This window comes from Mobula birostris, chromosome 13 (genome assembly GCF_030028105.1).
Source record: "Mobula birostris isolate sMobBir1 chromosome 13, sMobBir1.hap1, whole genome shotgun sequence".
Lineage (NCBI taxonomy): Eukaryota > Metazoa > Chordata > Chondrichthyes > Myliobatiformes > Myliobatidae > Mobula > Mobula birostris.
The window spans coordinates 25245835-25272810 of record NC_092382.1 but is presented as its reverse complement, the minus strand read 5'-3'; the positions used below and the strand labels follow the sequence as shown (position 1 = coordinate 25272810).

At 43.5% G+C, this 26976-nt stretch overlaps 1 protein-coding gene across 1 annotated transcript in view; it reads right to left on the bottom strand.

The window, feature by feature from the left end:
- The window catches only part of LOC140208613 (uncharacterized), a 32780-nt gene extending 6670 nt beyond the window's left edge, over positions 1–26110 (bottom strand). Inside the window, exon 1 of the mRNA XM_072277420.1 lies at positions 24352–26110. Coding sequence (XP_072133521.1) covers positions 24352–25805 — 1454 coding nt within the window. The 5' untranslated portion in view covers positions 25806–26110. The remainder of the gene's footprint in view (positions 1–24351) is intronic.
- Between the last annotated feature and the right edge of the window lie 866 nt (positions 26111–26976).

Here is a 26976-nt window from a genome sequence, read left to right as displayed (position 1 = left end):
TTTGACTTTACCACTTTATGTACTGTTTTCACATTTAACGCTTTAAGAACCAGTGCCAAGTGACGATTTGTTGAACGGCTGCATAACTTCCGGTTAAGGTTTTTGTTTGTTTTTATATTGTTTATCCGTGTTTAATAAATGTTTGGTTGTTTTCCTATAACCTGTCTCGATTGATATTCATTGTTGCTGGTTACATAACATAATTTGTGGGGGCTCAGCCAGGAGATGTTCCGATTTTGAGGTTAAGTGCTGATAATTGCCATTCTGATTTGGGAAAGGAAAATACCCGATTTTTTTGAGTTGGATTGGTGTGTGAGTGGTATTCGGCAACAATGAATATTAACGAGTTTATGGACATGCCTGACTCGGTGTCTTTAGTGAATGCAAAAAAACCTGAGGTATTGGAGATTGCGAGGAGGTTGGATATTAAAGGAATTACAAAGAATACCACAAAGGCTTTAATACAAAGAAAAATCGCTGAGCATTATATTAATTTGAAAACTTTTGATGATGAGGTGTTAGATAGGTTTCCAATGACTAATCTGGAAATGCAGTTGCACCTTGAACAGTTGACGTTTGAAAGATTTAAAGTGGAAATGGCCAAAAGAGAGGCTAATTAAAAAAAGGGCATTTGAAGAAAGGGAAGCTGAAAACCGGAGGAAATTTGAGTTTGAGATGGAGAAATTAAGGATGGGAAATCAGTCTTCTGGTTCTAAGAAACAGTTTATTGCTAGTCGTGAGGTTATTTTGGCTCCTCCATTTAATGAAGCTGAAGTGGACAAATATTTCCAGCATTTCAAAACCGATGCACTGAGTTTAAAGTGGCCGAAAGAGCAATGGCCGCGTGATGTTACGGAGTGTAATTAAAGGCAAGGCACAACAAGTTTATACAGTTTTAAATGCTGAGCAAGCACTGGATTATGATACTGTTAAACAGCATATATTAAAGGCATATGAGTTGGTTCCGGAAGCGTATAGAGAAAGATACAGAAATTTGAAGAAATCTGTGGAAAAAACTTATGTAGAATTTGCCTATGAGAAATCTATGTGTTTTGAGAGATGGGTTTCCTCTAAAAATGTGAATGGGGAGTTTAATACATTAAAAGAGTTGATTTTACTGGAGGAATTTAAAAGAAGCATTCCTGTTGAAGTGAGAACATACTTAAATGAAAGGGACACTGCTACATTGCAGGAGATTGCTAAATTAGCTGATGAATATGCTTTAATTCATAAGAATAAATTTTCTGCAGGTAAAATTTTTAAAAGGAAAAATAGCACAGAGAGTCAATGTAAACCAGAAATTAAACCTGAAGTTAGTGAGAAAAGTAAGGATGAAGGGAGACATGTGAAGGAAAGACATTTTTGGTATTATTTGTAATTATTGTAAGAAACCTGGACATGTAATAGCTAATTGCTTTTGATTGAAAAAGAAAGAGAAAGAAGCCGACCCAGATGCTTGTGTGCAGCATATTGAAACACCTTTAAATTCACAGGGTTTAGAAAACATTAATGAAGATGTGTCAGAGTCTGACCAAGTTAAGAGGGGATATGAAACTTTTATAACAGAAGGATTTGTATCCTTGAAAGAAGGATCTAATTCAGTACCAATAAGAATACTTAGAGATACTGGAGCTTCTCAATCACTAATATTAGACAGTGTGCTAAAATCTGAAGTCTGAAGTCTGACTAAAGTCTGACATTGTGAGGTAAATTATATAAGAGGAGTTGGGAGTGCCCTCATGCCAGGACATTTGCATAGAGTAAATTTAAGGTCAGAATTAGTTACAGGGATTGTTAAAGTAGGGCTACAATCCAGTTTAACTGTGAATGATGTTTCTCTTTTGTTATGGAATGATTTAGCATGTGGACAAGTTTTTCCTGAAGTGCATTTGAAAATAAATTCAAATTCTGAGGAACCACAGAGGGAATCTAACACAGATTCTTCCTGTGTTGTAACAAGAGCTATGGCTAAAAAGACTGATGTACAGGATGAGGTTGTTACCCATGACAGTTCAACTCAAGATTCGAATTTTGAGGATGTATCAGAAACTTTCTTACCTACGTTATTTGATCAGGATTTTGGTGGTAAGTCTGACCAGGAAGATTTGTCTTTATCTCGGAAGGAGATGATAGCAGAAGAACAAGCTCTTTCAGATAGTGAAATTGAAAAAGTACCAGTGGGATATTATTTTGAAAAGGGACTATTAATGAGAAAGTGGAGAGCACCTACAATTCCTGCTAGTGAGGAATGGGAGGTTAATCATCGGGTAGTAGTTCCTAAAGTTTATCGAAATGAGGTTTTAACTATGGCTCATAGTATTCCTTTGGGTGGTCATCTAGGTGTAAAGAAAACTATGAACAAAGTTTCTAAACATTTTTATTGGCCTAGTTTAAGATAAGGTGTAGCGACATTTTGCAGAACGTCCCATACATGTCAAATTGTGGGTAAACCTAATCAGGTTACTCCAGTGGCCCCACTGCAACCAATTCCAGTACTTGGTGAGCCGTTCTCAAAAATCATTGTAGACTGTGTAGGTCCTTTGCCAAAAACTAAACCTGGACATCAATATTTGTTAACTATTATGTGCACAGCGTCTAGGTTTCCAGAGGCAGTACCTCTTAGGAATATAACAGCCAAAACTGTGACAAAGGGTCTTATAGTTTTTTTTACTTATTTTGGGTTGCCTAAGGAAATACAACCGGATCAAGGTAGTCATTGTATGTCTGGATTGTTTCAGCAAATAGTTTATAAACTGGGAGCAAAACAGATTATCTCATCAGCCTATCATCCAAAATCACAAGGAGCCTTGGAGAGATTTCATTCTACATTAAAAACTATGATTAGGACATATTGTGTGGAAAATGAAAAAGACTGGAATGAAGGTATACATTTACTACTTTTTGCGGTATGAGAGGCAGTACAGGAATCATTAGGTTTTAGTCCTTTTGAACTTGTGGTTGGGCATAGAGTTTGAGGACCTTTGGCCTTGTTGAAAGAACAGTGGATTAATAAAGAGGTACACACTAGTTTGCTAGATTATTTTTTTTTTAATTTAAAGAAAGATTATATAAAGCTTGTAGCTTGGCAAAGGAAATTTTAAATTAGCTCAAGAGAAGATGAAGACTTGGTATGATAAGGAAGCTAGGATGAGGTCATTTAAGCCTGGAGATAAGGTGTTGGTTCTTTTCCCAGTGCAAATGAACCCATTACAAGCTAAATTTCATGGTCCTTATGAGATTAAATCTAAGGTAAATGATGTAGATTACGTGATAAAAACCCCAGATCGGAGAAAGACAACACAGCTGTGTCATATAAATATGATAAAACCATATTAAGAGAGAGACTGCTGCTATGACTATTGTGATCAATAATGAGTCTGATCTTGATAAAACCTTAAGGGATGATTCATCTGAAACTCATTTTAAACTCAACATTATTTCAGCCACGTTACCAAATTCAAAAATTCTAGAAAATATTTATGGAAAATTAGCTTATTTACAGCCAGAGCAGAGACAGCAGATGAAACAGTTAATTTTTAAATACAGAGATTTATTTCCAGATGTTCCTAGAACAGCCACTGTAGCTACAGTTGATGTAGATGTTGAGATGCAAAACCCATAAAACAACATCCGTATCGAATGAACAGGGAAAAATGTGAACTTGCCAAATAAGAAATTAAGTATATGTTAGAGAATGATATTATTAGACACTCTAATTTGAATTGGAGTTCACTGTGCATTATGGTGCCTAAGCCAGATAATAGTATTAGGTTTTGTACAGATTACAGGAAGGTGAATGCTGTGACAAAAACTGATGCATATCCAATCCCTAGGGTAGATGATTGTGTGGATAAAGTTGGACAAGCCAAATTCCTTACAAAGATTGATTTGTTAAGAGCTTATTGGTGTGTTCCATTGACAGATAGAGGTAGAGAGATTTCAGTATTGGTAACCCCATCTGGGTTATATGAATATAATGTTCTTCCATTTGGGATGAAGAATGCACCAGGTACATTTCAGAGGATGATTAATAGCATGATTCAGGGATTAAAAGATACAGATGCCTATATTGATGATTTAGTTACAGGAAATAATACGTGGAAAGCACATATTACTGCGGTGGGGAAATTATTTGACAGACTTTCAAAAGCTAACTTAACTATTAACTTAGCTAACAGTGAATTTGGTCAGGCCACTGTGACCGTTAAGGAAAAGGGTTAAGGAAATTAAACTTCAATTTAGTAACACAGTTCAATGTTACAGGAGTACAATATTCTGATCACTCATATTAAGGGTAAAGACATTGTGATCACTGATCGTTTATCTAGATGTTAAATGTACAATGAAAAATTGTTTTTATGGAGTGGTATTTTAAAATTTGTAACACTCCTACTGTATATTAGTTTGTAAAGTGCTGAAAGATAAGACTGTATATATTGTGTATGTTGTAAGTTTTATACCTTTGTATAAATTGTTAATTGTTAAAATTTTGTTCTTTGAGAGACCAATATGTTTATTTTGGAGGAAGGTGTTACATACCTCAAGGAGATCTGTGATTCTTTTTTTGTGAGAATGATGTAATGGTCTTCTGGAGGTCACCTGATGTAATTTTCCCGCTGATGTGAGGTCACATGGGGACACGTGCACCATGGGTATATAAGGGAAGACCTCAGTTGACGCAGTTAGATTTTAGTTTTTAGTTTTCCAGCTAGAACATGCGTCTGTGTCTCCGTCTCTGTTGCATATTTGTTTTTATGACACAGTTTCATTTTTAAAAAGGAGTGTTACTTTCTGTTGCAAGGTACAACAGAGCTGGATTGGCAATTTTTGCTAGATGCACTGATGTACCTTTTTCCAGCAGTACTGGAGAGTGAAAACTTCATCGAAATACAGGATATGAAGGATTAAGAGAAGTTGGGAATGTTCGGCAGTTTAATAAAGGATCGACCTTATTGAGTCTTCGTTGAAGGAGTAGCGACCTGCATCAAAGATAACTCATACCAAAAGAGCAAGGTAGTTCATGCAAGGTGCTCTCTAGAATTGACGGTCAGTTGTCTTAAGCCGTTTATTTCCTGCATCGTGAATCCTTTGGTCAGAACAAACTGGAAAGTCGTGTCAATGAAGAAATCCTTCTCCAGAGAAGTCTCTCCCAATTGAATGTATAAATCTGTCGGACTTTAGAATTTACCATTTTAAGAACCGTATTTGACTTTACCGCTTTAAGAACTATTTTCGCATTTAACGCTTTAAGAACCAGTGCTGAGTGATGATTTGTTGAACGGCTGCATAGCGGTTAACTTTCAGTTAAGGTTTTTGTTTGTTTTTATATTGTTTATCTCTGTTTAATAAATGTTTGGTTGTTTTTATATAACCTGTCTCGATTGATATTCATTGTTGTCAGTTACGTAACAAGGGCAATGGTCCCGGTGCAGGTAGTTGCATTAGACAGCTTAAATGCTATTTCAGCATTGACCAGATGGGCCAAATAGCCTGTTTGTGTACTGAACCTCTCCATGTTTCTATGACAGAGAAGCTGGATAAACATGTTTGGAAAGGAAAAGGTAGGAGTGACAACGGAGCAGCAATGGGAGGAGTTCGGGAGCTGAGTGATCGATACATCCCAAAGAAGTGGAAGCATTGGAAAGGCAGGAGGACACAACCGTGGCTGAAATGAGAAGCCAAAGCCAACATAAAAGCCAAAGAGAGGGTAAACGAAAGAGCAAAAACTATTGGGAAGCTTTTAGAAACCAACAGAAGACGACAAAAAAAATGTCAAATGAGCTCAGGGCGTGGAATTATGATACTGTAGTCCTGAGCCTTGGTTGTACCACAACAGAGGAACAAAATATCCCGGGCCTCAATATCGCTTGAAAACCAAGTTTCCCTGCACCAGTTACCCTTCAACTTTTATTTTGGCAGGCACATACAAACTCTACACCTTCAAACTTCACTTCTGAAGGCCTCCCACTTACCAAGTACTCCTTTGCCAGAAAACAGCCTGTCCCAAACCACACTTGTCAGATCCTTTCTGAGACCTTCAGAATTGACCCTTCTCCAATTTAGAATCTCAACCCGTGGCTCCAGACCTCTTTTTTTCCATATTTACTTTGAATCTCATGGCATTATGATCACTAATTTATGTCACCAGCCCTGGATCATTTACTAACAGATTATTGGACACTCCTACATCAGGAATTCTGCATACTGAATAAGAGCACATTTGACAAACTCTACCCCATCTAGTCCTTTTACAGTATGGGAGTCCCAGTCAATATATGGAAAATTAAAATCACTTACTGAATCAACCTTTGTTTCTTGGCATTGTCCTTGATCTCTGTAGAAATTTGTTCCTCTAAATCCTTCAGACTATTGGGTGCAACCAAGTCCCAATAATGACTACAATATCATAATTTTCTGTCCTGAGCTCATCTGGATTTCCTACGATGCCTCTTGCATTGTGATATACACAGCTCAGCATATTCATCGCCCCATGCTCAACCATTTGATTGCTGACTCTACCTGAGGTCTGAACAACATCTGACTGGTGTCAAGAAAACAAACTCTCCCTCATTGTCACAAAAACAAAGGAGCAGATTGTGGACAACAGGAGGAATGGAGACAGGCTAAGCCCTATTGACATCAGTGGATCTGGGGTTGAGAGGGTGAACAGCTTTTAAGTTCCTCGGCATAAACATCACCAAGGATCTCACATGGTCTCTACATACCGGCTGTGTTATGAAAAGAGCACACCAGCACTTCCTTCACCTCAGATGGTTGAAGAAGTTTGGGATGGGGCCCCAAATCCTAAGAACTTTCTACTGGAACACAATTGAGAGCATCCTGACTGGCTGCATCACTGCCTGGTATGGGAACTGTACTTCCCTTAATCGCAGGACCCTGCAGAGTGTGGTGTGGACAGCCCAGCTCATCTGTAGATGTGAACTTCCCACTATTCAGGACATTTACAGAGACAGGTGTGTAAAAAGGGCCCAAAGGATATTGGAGACCCAATTCACCACAACCACAAACTGTTCCTGCTGCTACCATCCAGGAAATGGTAACACAGCAAAAGGACCAACAGGCTCCGGGACATCATCTTCCACCAGACCATCAGACTGATTAATTCATGCTGATACAATTGCATTTCCACATTACATTGCCTGTTCTATGTACAAACTATTTATTATAAATTACTATAAATTACACATTGCACATTTAGAGGGAGACGTAATGTAAAGATTACTCCTCTTCATGCATATTAAGGGTGTACTGTATGTAATGAAGTCAATTCAATTCACCCTCTCCACTACTTGTTCTGTCATTCTGGCTCCCATTCCCCCTTCAAATTATTTTAACCACAACACCCCTCTCCCCACACTAGCACTACCAAGCCTTACCACTGGGATATTAGTCCCCTCTTGTTCTTTTGCCCTAACTAGAAACATGGAAAATAAGTGCAGGAGTAGGCCATTTGGCCCTTCGAGCCTGCACCGCCATTCAGTATGATCATGGCTGATCATCCAACTCAGAACCCCGCCCCAGGCTTCCCTCCATACCCCCTGATCCCTTTAGCCACAAGGGCCATATCTAACTCCCTCTTAAATATAGCCAATGAACTGGCCTCAACTGTTTCCTGTGGCAGAGAATTCCACAGATTCACCACTATCTGTGTGAAGAAGTTTTCTCTCATCTCAGTCCTAAAAGGCTTCCCTTTTATCCTCAAACTGTGACCCCTCGTTCTGGACTTCCCCAACATCGGGAACGATCTTCCAGCATCTAGCCTGTCCAATCCCTTCAGGATGTTATACCTTTCAATAAGATGCCCCCTCAATCTTCTAAATTCCAACGAGTATAAGCCTAGTTGATCTAGTCTTTCATCATATGAAAGTCCTGCCATCCCAGGAATCAATCTGGTGAACCTTCTTTGTACTCCCTCTATGGCAAGGATGTCTTTCCTCAGATTAGGGGACCAAAACTGCACACAATACTCCAGGTGTGGTCTCACCAAGGCCTTGTACAACTGCAGTAGTACCTCCCTGCTCCTGTACTCGAATTCTCTTGCTATGAATGCCAGCATACCATTCGCCTTTTTCACCGCCTGCTGTACCTGCATGCCCACTTTCAATGACTGGTGTATAATGACACCCAGGTCTCGTTGCACCTCCCCTTTTCCTAATCGGCCACCATTCAGATAATAATCTGTTTTCCTGTTTTTGCCACCAAAGTGGATAACCTCACATTTATCCACATTAAATTACACCTGCCATGAATTTGCCCACTCACCTAACCTATCCAAGTCACCCTGCATCCTCTTAGCATCCTCCTCACAGCTAACACTGTCGCCTAGCTTTGTGTCATCCACAAACTTGGAGATGCTGCATTTAATTCCCCCGTCTAAGTCATTCATATATATTGTAAACAACTGGGGTCCCAGCACTGAGCCTTGCGGTTCCCCACTAGTCACTGCCTGCCATTCTGAAAAGGTCCCGTTTATTCCCACTCTTTTTAAGTAACTAAACCCCTATCACCCCCTTGACTTTCCTCTGCCAGGTAATGCCCCCCAACAGTTTCTAAAGTGGTCCACCTGCTGTTGTGTGGGATGGCCACAAGAGTACTCTGCGATGTCTAGTTAAACTCATTCTCCTTCCTCACTCTGACCCAGTTTCCTGTGTCCTGCACCTTGGGTGTAACTCACCTCTCTTCATTTCATATCCATCACCCCCTCCAACTGCTGGATGATCCAGAATTCATCCATTTCAAGCTGCAACTCCTTAAAGTTCAGGGTTACAAGCTGCAGCTGGATGCACATCTCGTAGGTGAGGGCATCAGGGACACTGGAAGTCTCCCCACCTTCCCACCAATGTACCCTCTAATTTGTAATGACCTGTATACACATAAATCTTGTACTGTCCATTTTTTTACCCAGTGACAACATGTGCACAGTGAATTTTATATAGAGAGATATTCATTTTAACAGCTAGCAAATCACTCTCGATAAGAACTTTGATGTCCTCTGGGTTTGATCGAGTTCATCTGCACTCTCACACAACCTCTGTAGCAGGCCTGTAACGGGTAATGAAGGATTTTCTCACCAGAGCTTTTGCACATCATCAATATGTCATTTGCTTGCTAAATTATGCTTCAAAAAGTCAAGATTTCCAAATATCATTCCACTTCTTCCCACTTGTAAATTCTCCAGTAACTTTTACATCACCACAATACACACAGGTGACACCAGTTTCTGTATTGTACATAAATATTTCCCCTGAACCCTCCCCCAGGTGACTGACGGTGGTGAACTCAGTGATGGCAATGCCAATGAATATGAAGGGAGGGGCAGTAGTCTGTCTCATTGGAGTCTGGCACATTTGTGATGTGAAAGCTACTTGTTGCCCAGGGCAAAGGTCTTTGATATCATTATGTACCCAGAGAGAGTGGGTCAAAACATGTCCCTGTTATTTGGAACCTGATCCTTTTTTGGTAATTCACGAGACTCTGACAAGCATTTGATCCCGGCTAAATGACGAACATTGTCTTTTGTCTCTCTTTTAGCTGGACGTGCAGTACTCCTTAAGTGGAGAGATGAAGTTCCCCGTACCCATGTTCAATGGCTCAGGGATATTATGTCTTCTTTAGATCTTGAAAAGATATTAATAGCAAAAGGATAGTGAGGGATAAAATTGATCCCTTAGAGAATCAGAGTGGATGGGTATGTGTGGAGCCAAAAGAGATGGGGGAGATTTTGAACAATTTCTTTTCTTCGGTGTTCACCAGGGAGAAAGTTATTGAATTGTGTAAGGTAAAGGAAACAAGAAGGGTAGTTACGGAAAGTATAATGATTAAAGAAGAGGAAGTACTGACGCTTTTAAGGAATATAAAAGTGGGTAAGTCTCTGGGTCCGGACAGGATATTTCCTAGGACCTTGAGGGAAGTTAGTGTGGAAATAACAGAGGCTCTGACAGAAATATTTCAAATGTCATTGGAAACGGGAATGGTGCCGGAGGATTGGCGTATTGCTCATGTTGTTCCATTGTTTAAAAAGGGTTCTAAGAGTAAACCTAGCAATTATTGACCTGTGAGTTTGACGTCAGTGGTGGGGAAATTGATGGAAAGTATTCTCAGAGATGGTATATATAATTATCTGGATAGACAGGGTCTGATTAGGAACAGGTAACATGGATTTGTGCGTGGAAGGTCATGTTTGACAAATCTTATTGAACTTTTTGATGAGGTTACTAGGAAAGTTGATGAGAGTAAAGCGGTGGATGTTGTCTATATGGACTTCAGTAAGGCCTTTGACAACGTTGCACACGGAAGGTTAGTTAAGAAGATTCAATCGTTAGGCATTAATATCAAAGTAGTAAAATGGATTCAGCAGTGGCTTGAATATATTAATGATCTGGATGATGGGGTGGTAAATTGGATTAGTAAGTATGCAGATGATACTAAGATAGGTGGAGTTGTGGATCATGAAGCAGGTTCTCAAAGCTTGCAGAGAGATTTAGACCAGTTAGAAGAGTGGGCTGAAAGATGGCGGATGGAGTTTAATGCTGGTAAATGTGAGGTGCTACATTTTGGTAGGACTAATCAAAATAGGACATACATGGTAAATGGTAGGGCATTGAAGAATGCAGTAGAACAGAGGGATCGAGGAATAATGGTGCATAGTTCCCTGAAGGTGGAATCCCATGTGGATAGGGTGGTGAAGGAAGCTTTTGGTATGCTGGCATTTACAAATCAGAGCATTGAGTATAGGAGTTGGGATGTAATGTTGAAATTCTATAAGGCATTGCTAAAGCCAAGTTTGGAGTATCGTGTACAGTTCTGGTCACCGAATTACAGGAAAGATGTCAATAAAACTGGGAGAGTACAGCGGAGATTTACTAAAATGTTGCCTGGGTTTCATCTCCTAAGTTACAGAGAAAGGTTGAACAAGTTAGGTCTTCATTCTTTGGAGCATAGAAGGTTGGGGGGGGACTTGATAGAGGTATCTGAAATTATGAGGGGGATAGATAGATTTAATGTGGATAGGCTTTTTCCATTGAGAGTGAGGGAGATTCAAATAAGAGGACGCGAGTTGAGAGCTAAAGGGCAAAAGTTTAGGGGTAACATGACAGGGAACTTCTTTACTCAGAGAGTGGTAGCTGTGTGGAACGAGCTTCCAGCAGTAGTGGTTGAGGCAGGTTCAATGTTTTCATTTAAAGTAAAATTGGACAGATATATGGACAGGAAAGGAATGGAGGGTTATGGGCTGAGTTCAGGTTGGTGGGACTAGGTGAGAGTAAGAGTTCGGCACGGACTAGAAGGGTTATACGGTTACCATCCACTTTTTAATTCAGATATAAAGTTCCATAAGGTATGGGGACCTTTTCTTGAATATTTTCATAATTCTCACGTGGATTGACAAGTGTATGTTTTTTCTTCCCTTGATAGTCAGATCCTGCATTTCCAGCTTTCTTTGATTCTTTGTTTAGTTAGCAGGCTGCTTTTTTTATTAGTGATTTCTCTTTTTACTACAATATATAGATCTGGGGTGATAAAAGTTTATCTCAAATGTCCTTTTAAATACTTATATTATAATAGTTGGCTTGGAGTTGGATCGTGGGTGGGTTAGGTGCTTTCCTTTCTAACTTTTCATTTTTAATATGGGTGACTTACTCATTTATTAAGATATGTATTATTGTTATTTTTGTCTGTATTGCAATGATCCCTCTATTTACACTATTGATTTTTTTCTTCGACACTGTTTGTAGAAAACTAAAAAAAATTTTAAAAAACATGTTCTCACGGGTAGAAAAGTCCAGAACAAGAGGGGGTGGAACAAGCAACAGACACAAAATGCTGGGGGAACTCAGCAGGCCAGGCAGCATCTATGGAAAAGAGTACTAATGCTGAGTTCCTCCAGCAATTTGTGTGTGTTGCTCGGATTTCCAGCATCTGCAGATTTTCTCTGGTTTGTGACTGGAGGCAGAACAAAGGTGATTTTCACAACAGCTGATGTAAAAGATTTTGTTCCCTTTCTCCGAGTTCCCGATCCTTGCATTTAGACAGCTGGAGCTCAGCTCTGTCTGAGAGACCCATCGGTTCCCATTCCCTCATCAGCCGGAAGCTCCCCGGGGCCCGTGTACGGATGGTGGGGCTGAGAGAGAGGGAAGAGAGCAGGACTGTCCCAGGATTGCGGGTCACGGAGTCCGGAGTCACAGCAACTACCCGAAGTCGGTGTTGAAAACGCCGCCCGGTGAGACCCCCAACCCGGAGACCCCTTCTCACCTCAACCGATCATCCGGGGCCTTTTGTGCCCCGCGCGCTGGTGAGCTCGAGCTTGGTCGGTTTAACGGCCGGGCTACTAATCACGTGACCAGCCCCTCCCCACCGCTGTCAACAGAGGAGTCACGCGCTGTGCTATTCCCATTGGTGAGAAGCAATGTCAATCACTGCTTCCAACCAATAGCGGAGGCGGACCAGCCGAGAGGGCGTTACCCCCGCTGACACCGTCTCCCGAACTTTCCGTCACGGCGGGACAACCGTCAAAGTAAATGTCCGCTTTCTGATTTATTTCCATTTCCCTCCGAGGGAAGTTGGGGCGTTTGTGAAGCGTCTCCTGCGGCCGGAGTCTGATGTGTCGCTGAGAGGTAGGAGGAGACCGCTCGGCCCGTCGGTTTGATGCCGGTTCCCCGGGGAGGGAGAGGATGAAGACGGTGAGAGAGGGGGCGGACAGGATGTTTGTCCCGGTGGGGACAGGAGGGGCTCATCTGTGGAAATGTCTGAGCCCACGGTGGTGGCGATTCACCACATTGGGGGGCAAACACCGGCAGACTGTTGCCCTGCAAGCGGGGCCGATGGTCCGGGCAAAGTGACAATTATTTGTGTTTTGTTGAGACTGTACCGGGAATATGGTGTAAAATCCCGCTCCCCACACTAACACGGGTCACACAGACCAAAGAACAAACTGCCGGAGGAACTCAGTGGGTCGGGCAGCATCTGTGGAGGGAAATGGACCGTCAACATTTCGGGCCGAGACCCTCCCTCTGGACTGAGAGTGGACGGGAAATAGTCCGAGAAAAGAGGTGAGGGGTGGGGATGGGGCAAGAGCTGGGGAGTGAGAGGTGGATCCAGGTGAGGGGGAGGTGGGAAGGTGGAAATAGTGACGGGGGTGGGAGGTGAGTTGTTGGGGCAACACGGGGCTGCAGGAGATGGAAATTAATTCCATAGAGGATTAACAAAGAGGTTAGAGAGTATTTGTTATAGAGAGGGCAATGAAGATTCACCAGACTGATCCCTGGAGTGGTGGGGTCATCATATGAAGAAAGATCAAATGCGATAACCCTTTCATTTAGATAATCGAGGACTGAGAGGTGAACACATTGAAATGCACAACATCATTACTGGCTGAACCAGGGATCCCAGTCTCTGAAAAAGGGGGTGGACTGTCCGGGACTGAGATGAGGGGAAATGTCTCCACTCCGAGGGTGGTGAATGTCTGTAAATCCCCACCACAGAGGGTGGTGAAGACTCAGTGATCGTCTTCACATAAAATAGAGGCCGGCAGATGTCTGGAGACCAAAGGGATCGAGGAAATGAGGATCGGGCAGAAACATGTGGCTGAGATGGGAGAGCAGCCACCATCTTGTTGATGGTTAGAGGGGCTGAATGGCCACCTCCTGCTGTTTCTCACTTGATGTTTCAGTGTTCCTGTCCAGTGAAGCTGGAGGAATGTGAATAGAAATTAATGTAAATACACATGGACGGATTTAAATAAAACCTGCACATTTCTGTTTTGGGTCTGAATTGTGTGTTGGAGCCTGTGACTCTGTGACCTGGTGGTGGAGGGAAAGAGACAGGGAAGATATGGAGGAAAAAGTGAAAATGTATCTGGTGTAAATATGGAATAATGTGGGAAATGCAGCGGATGGGTCGGACAGCGTGTGAGGGGCAAGGAGCAGAGTCACCAGTTCAGGTGGGAGACCCTCCACCAGTCACGTGATCCCATTTCCTGTTCACGTTTTTCCACAGATCTGCATCATCTGCCGGTCACTGCTCTACATGTACGTGTAGCTTCATCTTTCACCCGTTCAGACAAGTCAGTGAGATCCGGATCTATCACGTCCTCTCGTTGTGGGTGGACAATGATTTACTCTGCAATATTTTCAGCATGTTTCCATATAACCACATAACAATTACAGCACAGAAACAGGCCATCTCGGCCCTTCTAGTCCATGCCGGTGTAAATATGGAATGATGTGGGAAACGCGGCAGATGGGTCGGGCAGCGTGTGAGGGGCGAGGAGCAGAGCCACCGGTTCAGATGGGAGACCCTCCACCAGTCATGTGATCCCATTTCCTGTTCACGTTTTTCCTGCTCAGAATGTGGGAAGAGATTCACTGATTCATTCACCCTACTGGTACATCAGCGAGTTCACACTGGGGAGAAGCCGTTCACCTGCTCAGTCTGTGGGAAGGGATTCACTCAGTCATCCAACCTACAGAGTCATCAGCGAGTTCACACTGGGGAGAAGCCGTTCACCTGCTCAGAATGTGGTAAGCGATTCACTAGGTTATCCGGACTACTGGCACACCAGTCAGTTCACACAGAGGAGAGGCCATTCACCTGCTCAGTCTGTGGGAAGAGATTCACTCAGTCATCCAACCTACAGAGTCATCAGCGAGTTCACACTGGGGAGAAGCCGTTCACCTGCTCGGAATGTGGGAAAGGATTCACTCAGTCATCCCACCTACTGGCACACCAGTCAGTTCACAATGGGGAGTGGCCATTGTTGTGAATCCCTAGGTTTCGTTTGCTGTGGACTGTCATTTTAAGAGAGAGAGGGAGATTAAGAATGGAAATCAGTCTGACTTGCAGCTTGTCATGGCTCGCAGCTTGTTTAGTTTTCACTGAGGACACAGACACTCAGAGTCAGACAGAGATGAAGGAGGATAAATGGAAGGATCGAAACAAAGGAACTGGTGGCCAAGGGTCACTGATGAGAACTTTCCTGTGCCCACAAGGGTGGGTTAATTATCGATTCAGCGAACATCGAATGTGTGGTTGTCACCTCGTTTGATCCATAGAAGTGGATCGGATTTGGGGTATCCTGTGAAGACCACTTATGTGTTAACCCTTTCCTGGGTGTGGTGTGGTAATTCACTTGAAGACAATACCCCTTGTGACAAGTCACTTTCGGTGATAATTTGTATGTGGATTTGGAATGATGATGGATAAAATCTACAGCGACTGTTCTTTCATTTTACCACCGTGGAAACTGTGGAATTCACGTTATTGCCTTCTCTCGACATTTACCCTGGATTACAAATATCTCTCTCTCTCTCCTCAACTACTCTGTGGTTGAACTGAACTTTCATAGTTCACCATCTCAAAACTCCAAGCCTTGTTTCCCCCAAGCTCAATAGTTTGGGAGTTATATTTACACAGACGTACACATACCACTGCTAACTATTGTTTATCTTGCTTAAGTTTCTATATTATAAGTAGATACTAATAAAGATAGTGGCTTTAACATCAAAACCAGACTCCAGGTGTAGCCTATTGCTGCTGGTTCATTTCTAAAGTGTTATGGTTCGTAACAAAATTAGGGCCTGCATCCTGGATAGGAACAGACTTGGGGGCGTATTGATTAATTATTAATTTCATTGGGGAAATCCCTTTTGATTTATTTGTGTCTGGAAAATCAGCAGCAATGGATGTTGATAGATTTCTGGATATGCCAACCTCTGAGGCACTAAAGGACACCAGGAGGATTGAGTTGTTGAGTATTGCTAAAAGGTTAAAACTTGCTAAGGTGAAATTGACAACCAGGAGGTCACAGATGCAGAGGATAATAGCTGAACATTATGCATCTGAGGATGTGTTTAAAGTGGAGGAGTAAGAGGTGTTTCCTGGAAGTAAACATAGTGAGCTTGAGCTCCTGTACAAGTTAGAAAAATTAAAAATGGAGGCTGTGGAAAGGCAGAGGCAGTTTGAGGCTAGAGAGGCAGAAAAACAGAGAGAAGAGGCAGAACAGGGAGGAAGCAGAAAGACAAAGGATGTTCGAGCTGAAAAAGTTAGAGAGATTGCAGCAAAGGGGTCTAGCGTTAGACTCTGGTGATAAGTTTGAGGCTAGTTGGGAATTTAAATTGGTACCTCCATTTGATGAAGCAGAGGTTGATAAGTACTTCCAGCATTTTGAGAAGGTTGCTCAGAGTTTAATGTGGCCAAAAGAGGGTTGGCCTATTCTCTTACAAAGTGTAATTAAGGGGAAGGCTCAGCAAGCCTATTTTGCTTTTACAGTTGATGAAGCAGCTGATTATGACACAGTGAAACAGGCTGTGCTCAAAGCTTACGAGTTGGTCCCAGAAGCATACAGGCAAAAGTCTAGACATTTGAGGAAATCTGTGAACCAGACTTGTATGGAATTTGCTTATGAGAAGTTTGTGTGTTTTGACCGCTGGTGCACATATAAAAGTATAAATGAAGATGTAAACAACTTCAAAGAGTTGGTTTTACTTGAAGTATTCAAAAGGTGCGTCCCTGATGACAAAAGACGTATTTAGATGAAAAGGATGCTGCCACTTTGCAGGAGTCTGCTAGATTAGCAGATAAGTTTGCTTTAACTCATCAGGTTAAGTTTACCCCGAATAAGAACTTCCAAAAGAGTAGCAGGGATAACCAGGGTAAACCAGAAATTAAAGCTGGGACTCGTGACAAGAGTGAGGATGAAGGGAAGCAGTTGAAGGAGAAATATTCTGGTCTTTACTTGTTACTATTGTAAGAAAGCTGGTCATATGATGGCTAATTGTTCCATCCTGAAGGAGAAAAAGGAAAAGGAGGCAGTCCCAAGTGCCTGTAATCAGTATGTTGAAGCACCTATAAACCACAGGTTTTGTTGAGGCTCAGTTAAGGACTGAGAGGTCTGACCGAGTTAAGAAGGGAGTTGATCCTTTTATGTCAGATGGGTTTGTATTAGTAAAGGAAGGGTCAACCCTGGTACCAGTGAAAATTCTTTGAGATACTGGGGCTTCTCAGTCACTTATATTAGACAGTGTTCTAAAGTTTGGTGATGAGACTGACATTGGTGAGGTAAATCTTGTTAAAGGCATTGGGGGTGGCATGGTTTCTGTGCCATTGCACAAGGTCACTTTACAGTCAGGGTTGGTTTCGGGACCTGTTAGGATCGGATTATGCTCCAGTTTACCAGTGGAAGATGTTACTTTGCTGTCAGGGAATGACCTGGCAGATGGTAAAGTTGTTCCTGCAGTGCAGTTGACAACTAAGCCAACCACTGACGACCCACAGATGGATTTTAACATTTATCGCAATAACTCAAAGTATGGCTAAAAAGCCTGCCAATGCAGACCGTTCTGCGCAGCATGATTCTGATACCCATGATAGCCAAAGTTGGGATTCAGGTCATGATGACTTAAAACAGAGATCATCTTCCTCTTTCCGTTCTGCTCCACGGAACCAGACCCAGTGCTAGAGACCGGATCGCCGTGGTCGTCCTGTGTCAGGTCATCCCCCTCAACAGCATCCAAAACAAGATAACGATTACTGAGGAGGATGGCCACAGGGGTGCTCTCTACTATCTGAGCTCTTCCCATCCCTTCCCTGACAGTCACCCACTTATCGATCTCCTGCTCATGTTCCATTATAAGCTGTAGGTCATCAAGCTGCAGCTCCAGATCCCTAACACGTTCTCTCATCAGCTGCATCTCGCACACCGGGCGCAGATATGGCCGTCTGGGAGACGGGTAGATTCCCGGGATTCCCACATCTTACACCCAGAGCAAAGTACTAACCCTGCAGACATGCTCTTGTACATGCCTATATGCTCAGTAAACATGTTCACTGCTTAATCCCCAGAGGAGAGAATGAGATGGGAAATGTCCAAATATGCTGATAACACAGAAGCAAAGGAAGGAAATTTAATGATAACATTCTGGTTTTGCATCAAGTAATTCAAAAGGCAGATTGTATTTTGGCCTTCACTGCACAGGGAGTGGAGATTATGTAATGGGCCGGTGTAGCTACCATTGTACAGGGTATTAGTGAGGCCACACCTGGAATTCTATGCACAGTTTTAATCCCCAAGCAGAAAGAAATCTTAAGAGTAGCTATGGAGCCAGCAGTGCAGTTTGACCAGTGTAATACATGGGATGCTTTACCAGCAGAGGTGAGATGATTTGGCCCTGAATTTAGAACATATTCACAAATGATAGGGTATTTGTGGAGCGTCTTGATAGAGTATCTCTTCTCATCAGTCAGAGAGCGTTCAATAAGGGATGCTCATTTCAAATGGAAATGTGTGAAAATTCCTGGAAATTTATATTTTCTATTTAATTTCGCATTGTGATCAATGAGGTATCTATGTATTTGAATGTACAATCTTTGGGTTTCACTGCCCCGAGGGTGGGAAGGCCGGTTGGCTGAGTTATTCTGAGTTGCAGATAGATAATTAATTAAGGGGAGCGAGGGGAATGGACACAGGAGCTTAGATCATGCACGGTCGTCCGATCATAAGACACAGTAGGAAAAATTTTTCCTCTTCTCCGTTCTAATTGATAAGTCCCACTATTCTGAGGACGTGTTCCCCTGGTCCCCGACTGCAGGAAAAATCCTCTCCACATACTCTCTTTCTCGGCTTTTCGGTGTTCGAGAGCCTCCCTCATTTTTTTCTAAACACTACAGGATACAGGCCCAGAGACATCAAATGCTCCTCATGTGTTTAACCTGTCAGCCTTGGAATCATTTTTATGAACCTCCACTGGACTCTGTCCAATTCCAGCACATTTTTCCTACACTGCTCATAATTGTCCGTGTGGTTTAACCATTGCCTTATAACATCTCAACAATATATCCTTATGGATAGACCTCTCGTAATGAATGGTAGCATCATATTTACATAACTGTAAGGTGAATGGCCAGGGTGAAGAGTAGAAGGAAAGGCTATGGGCAGTGTTTTTTTTTAACTGGAAGGAGAAATTGATATTCATGCCTTCAGGTTGGAGCTGTGCAGGTGGAGTATGATGTGTTTCTCTTCAACCCTGAGGCTGTCAAGTTGAGCAACTCCAGCCATTACTATTCTGCCATCATCCATGCTAGTGTCCCCTTTCAATCAACTTTGGTGAGCTCTTCTCGCATGCCTCCGTAGTTCCCCTCACTGCACTAATAATGATGCATCGTGTTGTACTTTTCCCCTCTCAAAGTGCAGGGTGAATTCTAACATGTTATGATCACTGGGTCCACATGGTTCCTTTACCATAAGCTCCCTAATCAAATTTGGTTCATTACACAACACCCAATCCAGAATTAACTTTTCCTAGTGGGCACAATTGCAAGCTGTTCTAAAAGGCATCTCATTGGTATTTTCCAAATTCCCTCTTTTGAGATCAAACACCAGCCTGATTTTCATAATCTCCCTCCACCCATCCCACTCGTGGACTGTTTGTTCCACTCCCATTTGGGTAGACTGCGCAGCATCCTCACCAGGACTGCCAGCCTCTGGGACAGCTACTTTCCCCAAGCAGTTAGGCTGATAAATATCTCTACCCAACTAACCCACCCTTCCACACACCAAACACCTCTATTTTATAATTTCCTGTCTGTCATCTTATGTGCAGGCACTTTATGGACATACAATCAATCCGTGCACAGTTTATAAGCTGTGGATATATGTTTTTACTGTTGTGTTTTCCTGCTGCATTGGAGCCGGAGTAATAACTATTTCGATCTCAGTTACACTTGTCTGCTGGAAATGGAATTAAACAACCTTGAATAAACATTTCAGCAGTCTGCAGCGTCACATTTCTGTCTCTCAGTGTTCCTGCGGCAGAGCGTCACCCGGTGACAATGGAGTCCACAAATCAGGGGCTCCTGTTATTATGGCAAATCACCACCAAGTGGCAGTGTTGTCCACAAAAGGGAGAGGTTTGCAGCGATATGGAGGGGTGTAGGGGGCTGGAAGCCAACTCTGCAAGTGGATGAAGTGCCAGTCCTGCCCCAAACCACTCTCCCCACCACCAGTCAGGGCCCCAAACAGTCCTTCCACATGAGGCAACTTTTCAACATCGTGCCTGTTGGGGTCATCTGCAGTTTCCAGTTTTCCAGGTGTGGCCTCCTCGACATTAGTGAGACTCGAAGTAGTCTCTGCATTCTGCACTCTGTCCTGATGAGATTCTGCAGATATTGGAGATGCAGAGTAACATACACAAAATGTTGGAGGAAGTCAGGAGGTCAGGTAGCTTCTACAGAGGGGGATAAATCAAAACAGAGATTTCCTGCCGAGACCCTTCATCGGGACTGGAACTGGGAGAAGCTGGAACAAGATGGTGTGAGGAGTGGAGAGTCCAAGCTGGTAGATGACATGTGAAGCCAGGTAAGAGTGAAGGTGAGTGGGTGGGGGAGGTGGGAGGTGGAAAATGCAAAGGAATGAAAAGAAGGAATCTGATAGGATAGAAGAACGGACCATGGGGAAAAAAGGAAGTAAAAGAGGAACCAGAGGGAGACGATCCACAGTGGAGAAGAGAGAAGTGGGGAGACAGAATGGAGGAGACAGGCGTGTGGGTTTGATGAAAAGGAAGAGGTAGAAGTTAAAGATGTCGATGTTCATGCCATCGGGTTGTAAACTAACCGGATGTAATATGAGGTGTTGCTCCTTTAACCTGAGAGTGGACTCATCGAGTTAGTTAAACGATGAACCGGAAGGGAGAGTGGATTAATAATTTTCCCCTGGCATCCCTATTAAATCAATCCTCTCTCACCTTGAACCGGTGCCGTCTGGTTGTTGGTTCCACAAAAGTGGGGAAAAGGACGGTGCACGTTCCCCAGTTCTGTACACTCAGGGTTTGGAACACTTGCATCATGTCAGCCTCAATCTCCTGCACTTCAAGGTGTGAAGTCCCAACCTGCCCGACCTCTCTCCAGAACTCAGTCCCTCGAGTACCGGCACCATTCTCGTAAATCTCTCCTGCACTCATTCCAGATTGACGTCCTCTCTCCTACAGCAGAACGACCAAAACTGGATACAATAATCCAGGCGCGGATACCCTAACCCTAATGCAACCTCACTAGACTCTTCTTGAGCCATGAGATATGAGACAGAGGCTGCTCAGCCAATCGAGTCTGTTCCACCATTCCTTCGTGTCCAATTGATTCTCTCTCTCAACTCCATTCTCCTGCCTTCTCCCCATAATCCTTGAACATCCTTTTTAAATATACTCAATGACTTGGCGTCTACTCCGTCCATGGCAATGAATTCCAAAGATTTACCACTCCCTGACTCAAGAAATTCTTCCTCATCTCTGCTCTCAGTGGATGCTCTATACATTGAGGCCGTGGCCTCTGGTCCCAGACCCACACAGCGTAGGGTGCATCTTCTTCATAGCCACTCTGCCGAGGCCTTTCAATATTTAATAGGTTTCAATGAGATCCCCTCTCTTTCTTCTGGACCAGTGAGTACAGGGTCAAAGATCTTAAGTTAACGCTTTCATTCCTGGAATCATTCTCGTGAACCTTCTCCGAACCCGCTCCGATATGAGCATATCTTTTTCTCAGATGGGAGGTCGGAAACTGCGTGATCTGACCAATGTGTTATAAAGCTCCAGTACCACATCCTTGCTCCTATATGCTAACGTTACAGTTGTCATCCTTAACTCAATCTGCAAGCAAACCTTTAGAGACTCCTGCTCACGGACTCCCAAGTACCTATTTCTGATTTTTGTATTTTCTCCCATTTATTTTTTTCTCTCCGTCTTTATTCTTTCTACCAATTGTACATGACTGGACACTTGCATACACTGTATTTCATCTGCTACTTCGTTGTCTGTTCTCCAAACCTATCAAAGTCCTTCTGTAGACACCGGCTTTGCTCTAAACTACCTGTCCCGTACCTATCTTTGTATCAACTGCAAAGTTCATCACCCAGGTATCAATTCCGTCATCCATATCATTCAGATTTAATGTGAAAAGATGTGGTCTCAATACTGACCCCTACGGAACACCATTAGTTAGCGACAGCAAAACAGAATTCTCCACATTATTCTGACTCTTTCTGCCTTGTCAGTCAATCTTCGACCCATACAAGCATCTTTCCTGTAATTCCATGAGCTGTGATCTTGTTCAGCAGCCTCACATGCAGCGACTTAGAGACATAGAAAACCTACAACACAGTATACAGGCCCTTCGGCCCACAAAGCTGTGCTGAACATGTCCTTGCCCTAGAATTACCTAGGCTTACCCATACTCCTCTATTTTTCTAAGCACCATGTACCTGTCCAGGAGACTCTTAAAAGACCCTATCAATTCCACCTCAACCACCGCCACTGGCAGCCCATTCCACGCATTTACTACTCTCTGCATAAATTTACCCTTGATATCTCTTCTATACCTACATCCACGCACCTTAAAACAATGCCCTCTTGTGTTAGCCATTTCAGCCCTGGGGGAAAAACCTGTCTGTCCACATGATCAATGCCTCTCCTCATCTTATACACCTCTATCAGGTCACCTCTCATCCTCTGTCACTCCAAGGAGAAAAGGCCGACTATTTACACTCAACTCCACTTAGATTAACACTACCTTGGATGGAAGGAGGAAGAGAAATAACACACATGAAAAAAAAATCACAACCTGTCAGATAAAACTTACAAGTATATATTTTCATCAAAAATGAACAGGATTGAGCACTCCATGTGTGTATCTGCAATCATGGTAAGAAATACAGACCAGAAAACTTAAATGAGAGGCAAACTGAGAAAAATGAATCATCACTATGGAAGAAAAGATTAACCAGTGGAATGAGTATGACCCTCCATGGGAGAAATCCCAACGATCTGAGCAGACCAGATGGTGACAAGGAAGCATCGAGCACCTGACAGAGAGTTGGAGACCTCTTCCCTGAAACAGAGGGGTTCCTTGCAGAAATACAGGACAAGGTGGTTCACAGAAAGAAAAAAAAAATCAAAAACACATACAATACAAACAAACGAGGCAATAAATGCAGCAAATGCCGAGAAACCAGACACAATCCAACACATTCCAGGATCCTCTAGCAGTTTGAATCAATCTGGTTACTTATGAAGGTACAATCAAGAGGCAAACATCATTCACCAAAATCTTGCTTTAAAATACAAACTCATGAATGAGCACCATAACTTCATTAAGGCACCATAAATTCAAGCCTGATCCAGTTAGGGACAGAATCTCACTATTTATAAGATAATCAATACATTATTACAGATAGGATAATCCAAAATAAACATCCAGATATAATATTACAGGATAAACACACAGGAACAACTCCCTCAATAGATAAAACCATTCCCACCACACACATGTTCCTCGACCAGTGGAGCACCTCACCACAGGTATTGTTTGTGTCATCAGTCAGACAACCGAATTATTTTCTCTGTCAATCAGCTTCCAACGTTTCCACTCTGTCATTCGCTGCCACACCCCACTGCTGACTCCCTTCTCATCACACGTTCTTACCCCGACCATCGTCCAGAGTCCCAAACTCTGCCCTGTGCAGACCCGCCTCTGGTTTCTGACCCTGCTCCGTTGAACATCCAACTAATGGTTTCCCATTCTGCTTTCAGTCTTTAGAGGACAGTGGTGTTTTCTAACAACCCTTTAGAAGCAGGAAAATGACCCATAATGTGGAAATGAGCCCTGAATAAGGAGGTTAACACAGTCCAGAGATGAGAGGGGTGAAGAACATCTCAGACAAAACTGCAGTCAGCTCCACTTCTTCAGTCCGCAGAAAATTCAACGGAAACCTCCTCACCCACAGAGTGGTGACTGTTTGGAACTCATCACCCTAGGGAGAGCGAGAGATGAACAACAGGGGAGGATTTAAAAGGACTGTCATGGGACAGAATCACTGGCCGGGTCCAGCCAGCCGGAGTTAACTCTCTACTGTACACTAGGTGTGTTATAAATTCACAAGGTACCGGAGACAGAGTTAAAATAGAACTGATTTATTTGTCACAGATCCAGAATATTAAACTCCAGTCCCACTAAAGGTGAATATGTAGAAGAAACTCCTCCCATGCCCAGTGACCAGGGTGCAGAACTGGGTGTGGTGAGCAACAGCAATAATTGCAGAGTTCAGCACCTACAGTCACTCTCGAAATTGCATTCAGCAACAGTGATGGACAAATATCCAGCATTCAGCTTATTGAAACTTTCTCCCCATTGTGAACCCGGTCATGTGTCAAAAGGTTAGATAACGGAGTGAATCCCTTCCCACATTCACAGCAGGTGAACGGCCTCTCCCCAGTGTGAACTCAATGATGCACATTTGTTGGAGATGGCTGAGAGAATCTCTTCCCAATGCCTGAGCAGGTGATCAGCCTCTACCCAGTGTGAACTCGCTGGTGTCTCAGTAGATTAGATGACTGAGTGAATCCCCTCCCACAGTCTGAGCAGATGAATGGCCTCTCCCCAGTGTGAACTGTCTGGTGTGCCAGTAGTTTGGATGACTCTGTGAATCCCTTCCCACATTCCGAGCAGGTGAACGGCTTCTCCCCAGTGTGAACTCGCTGATGTACCTTCAGACTGGATGAGCAAGTGAATCCCTTCCCACAGTCTGTGCAGGTGAATGGCCTCTCCCCGGTGTGAATTCGCTGGTGTCTCTGTAGGTCAGATGACCGAGTGAATCCCTTCCCACAGTCTGAGCAGGTGAACGGCCTCTCCCCCGTGTGAACTGACTGGTGTGTCAGTAGTTGAGATGCCTGAGAGAATCCCTTCCCACAGTCCAAGCAGGTGAATGGTCTCTCTCCAGTGTGAACCCTCTGATGTACCTTCAATTGGGATGACAGAGTGAATCCCTTCCCACAGTCTGAGCAGGTGAACGGCCTCTCCCCAGTGTGAAATCGCTGATGTACCTTCAGATTGGATGAGCGAACGAATCCCTTCCCGCAGTCTGAGCAGGTGAACGGCCTCTCCCCAGTGTGAACTCGTTGGTGACTCTGTAGATGGGATGACTGAGTGAATCCCTTCCCACAGTCTGGGCAGGTGAATGGCCTCTCCCCAGTGTGAAATGACCGGTGTGTCAGTAGGTGAGATGCCTGAGTGAATCCCTTCCCACAGTCTGAGCAGGTGAATGGCCTTTCTCCGGTGTGAACTCTCTGATGTACCTTCAGCTTGGATGCCTGAGAGAATCCCTTCCCACAGTCTGAGCAGGTGAATGGCCTCCCCCCAGTGTAAACTGATTGGTGTCTCAGTAGGTGAGATGCCTGAGTGAATCCCTTCCCACAGTCTGAGCAGGTGAACGGCCTCTCCCCAGTGTGAACCCTCTGATGTACCTTCAGATTGGATGAACAAGCGAATCCCTTCCTACAGACTGAGCAGGTGAACGGCTTCTCCCCAGTATGAACTCGTTGGTGACTCTGTAGGTGAGATGACCGAGTGAATCCCTTCCCACAGTCTGGGCAGGTAAATGGCCTCTCTCCAGTGTGAAATGACCAGTGTGTCTGTAGGTGAGATGACTGAGTGAATCCCTTCCCACAGTCCGAGCAGGTGAACGGCCTCTCTCCAGTGTGAACCCTCTGATGTACTTTCAGTTGGGATGACAGAGTGAATCCCTTCCCACAGTCTGAGCAGGTGAACGGCCTCTCCCCAGTGTGAACTCGCTGATGAACTTTCAGATTGGATGACTGGGTAAATCCCCTCCCACAGTCTGAGCAGGTGAACGGCCTCTCTCCAGTGTGAACACGTTGGTGACTCTGTAGATGAGATGACTGAGCGAATCCCTTCCTACAGTCTGAGCAGGTGAACGGCCTCTCCACAGTGTGAACTCGCTGGTGAGCCATTAGGTCAGATAACCGAGTGAAACCTTCCCCACAAATTCAGCAGATGACCAGCCTCTGCTCGATGTGAACTGACCGGTGTGTCCACAGGTTGGCAGACTGACTCAATCCCTTCTCACACACAGAACAGGTGAATGGCCTTGTCCCAGTGTGAGCTTGCTGATGTACCTAAAGTTGAGATGATCGAGTGAATCCCTCCCCACAGTCTGAGCAGGAAGGATGATCGAGTGAATCCCTTGCTCCACTTCTTAAATATCTGGACAGAGACAGCAAAACTGTCGTGTTGTGTTCGAGATTCCCGTAGACAAATTCCTTGCCATTTTTAACCTGTAAAAAGATTTACAAAATCCATCAATGGGTGTAGGACAACATTTCAGATGAGATCACTTTAGTTGCCAAGGTGTGATCTGGTATCACACTGTTGCAGTGTAGTTCCTCCCAAGTTGGAGAGAGAAATCATCTTCTAACTGGGCACAGTGCTGGTATCTGGAATGACCATCAAATTCTCTGATGCTCTTCCTGTCTCTCTAAGAATGGGGCATTTCTGCCATCTCCAATCTGTGACCTGGCTCAGTTTGACTCTCTCTATTGGTATTATTCCCTGTTCCCACTGAGCTGCATGGGTTCCTGGCCCCACAGTAACTGAAACACTCTCACACAAATAGCCTTGGTTAACATGCAGCTGGGATTTTCTTGTATGTACTGTTAATTTAAAGTGCCACAGTTTTAACGCCATGTAAATATCTCCAACTCAGATGTATGGTTGGTCTGCTCAGCTGTTAGAAGGAATTAGAGTAAACATTAGTATTATTTCATGTTCTTGACACAGAGTCATAGTAAATTACAACAGGCCCTTTGGCCCATCTAGTTGGTGCTGAGGCTTTTCAACTCCCTACTCCCGTACCCCTAACATGCAGGTACCTATACAAACATCTTAAATGTTGAAATTCAGCTCACATGCACCATTTGTGCTCATTCCACACCCGGATGACCATCTGTGTGAAGAAGTTTCCCCTCATGTTCCCCTTAATGTTTCACCTTTCACACTTAATCCACGGCCTCTGGTTGTAGTCCCACCCAATCTCAGTGGAGTAAGTCAGCTTGCATTTACCTCACCAATAACCCTCAAAATAGTGGTATACCTCCATCAAATCTCCACTCAATCTTCTATGTT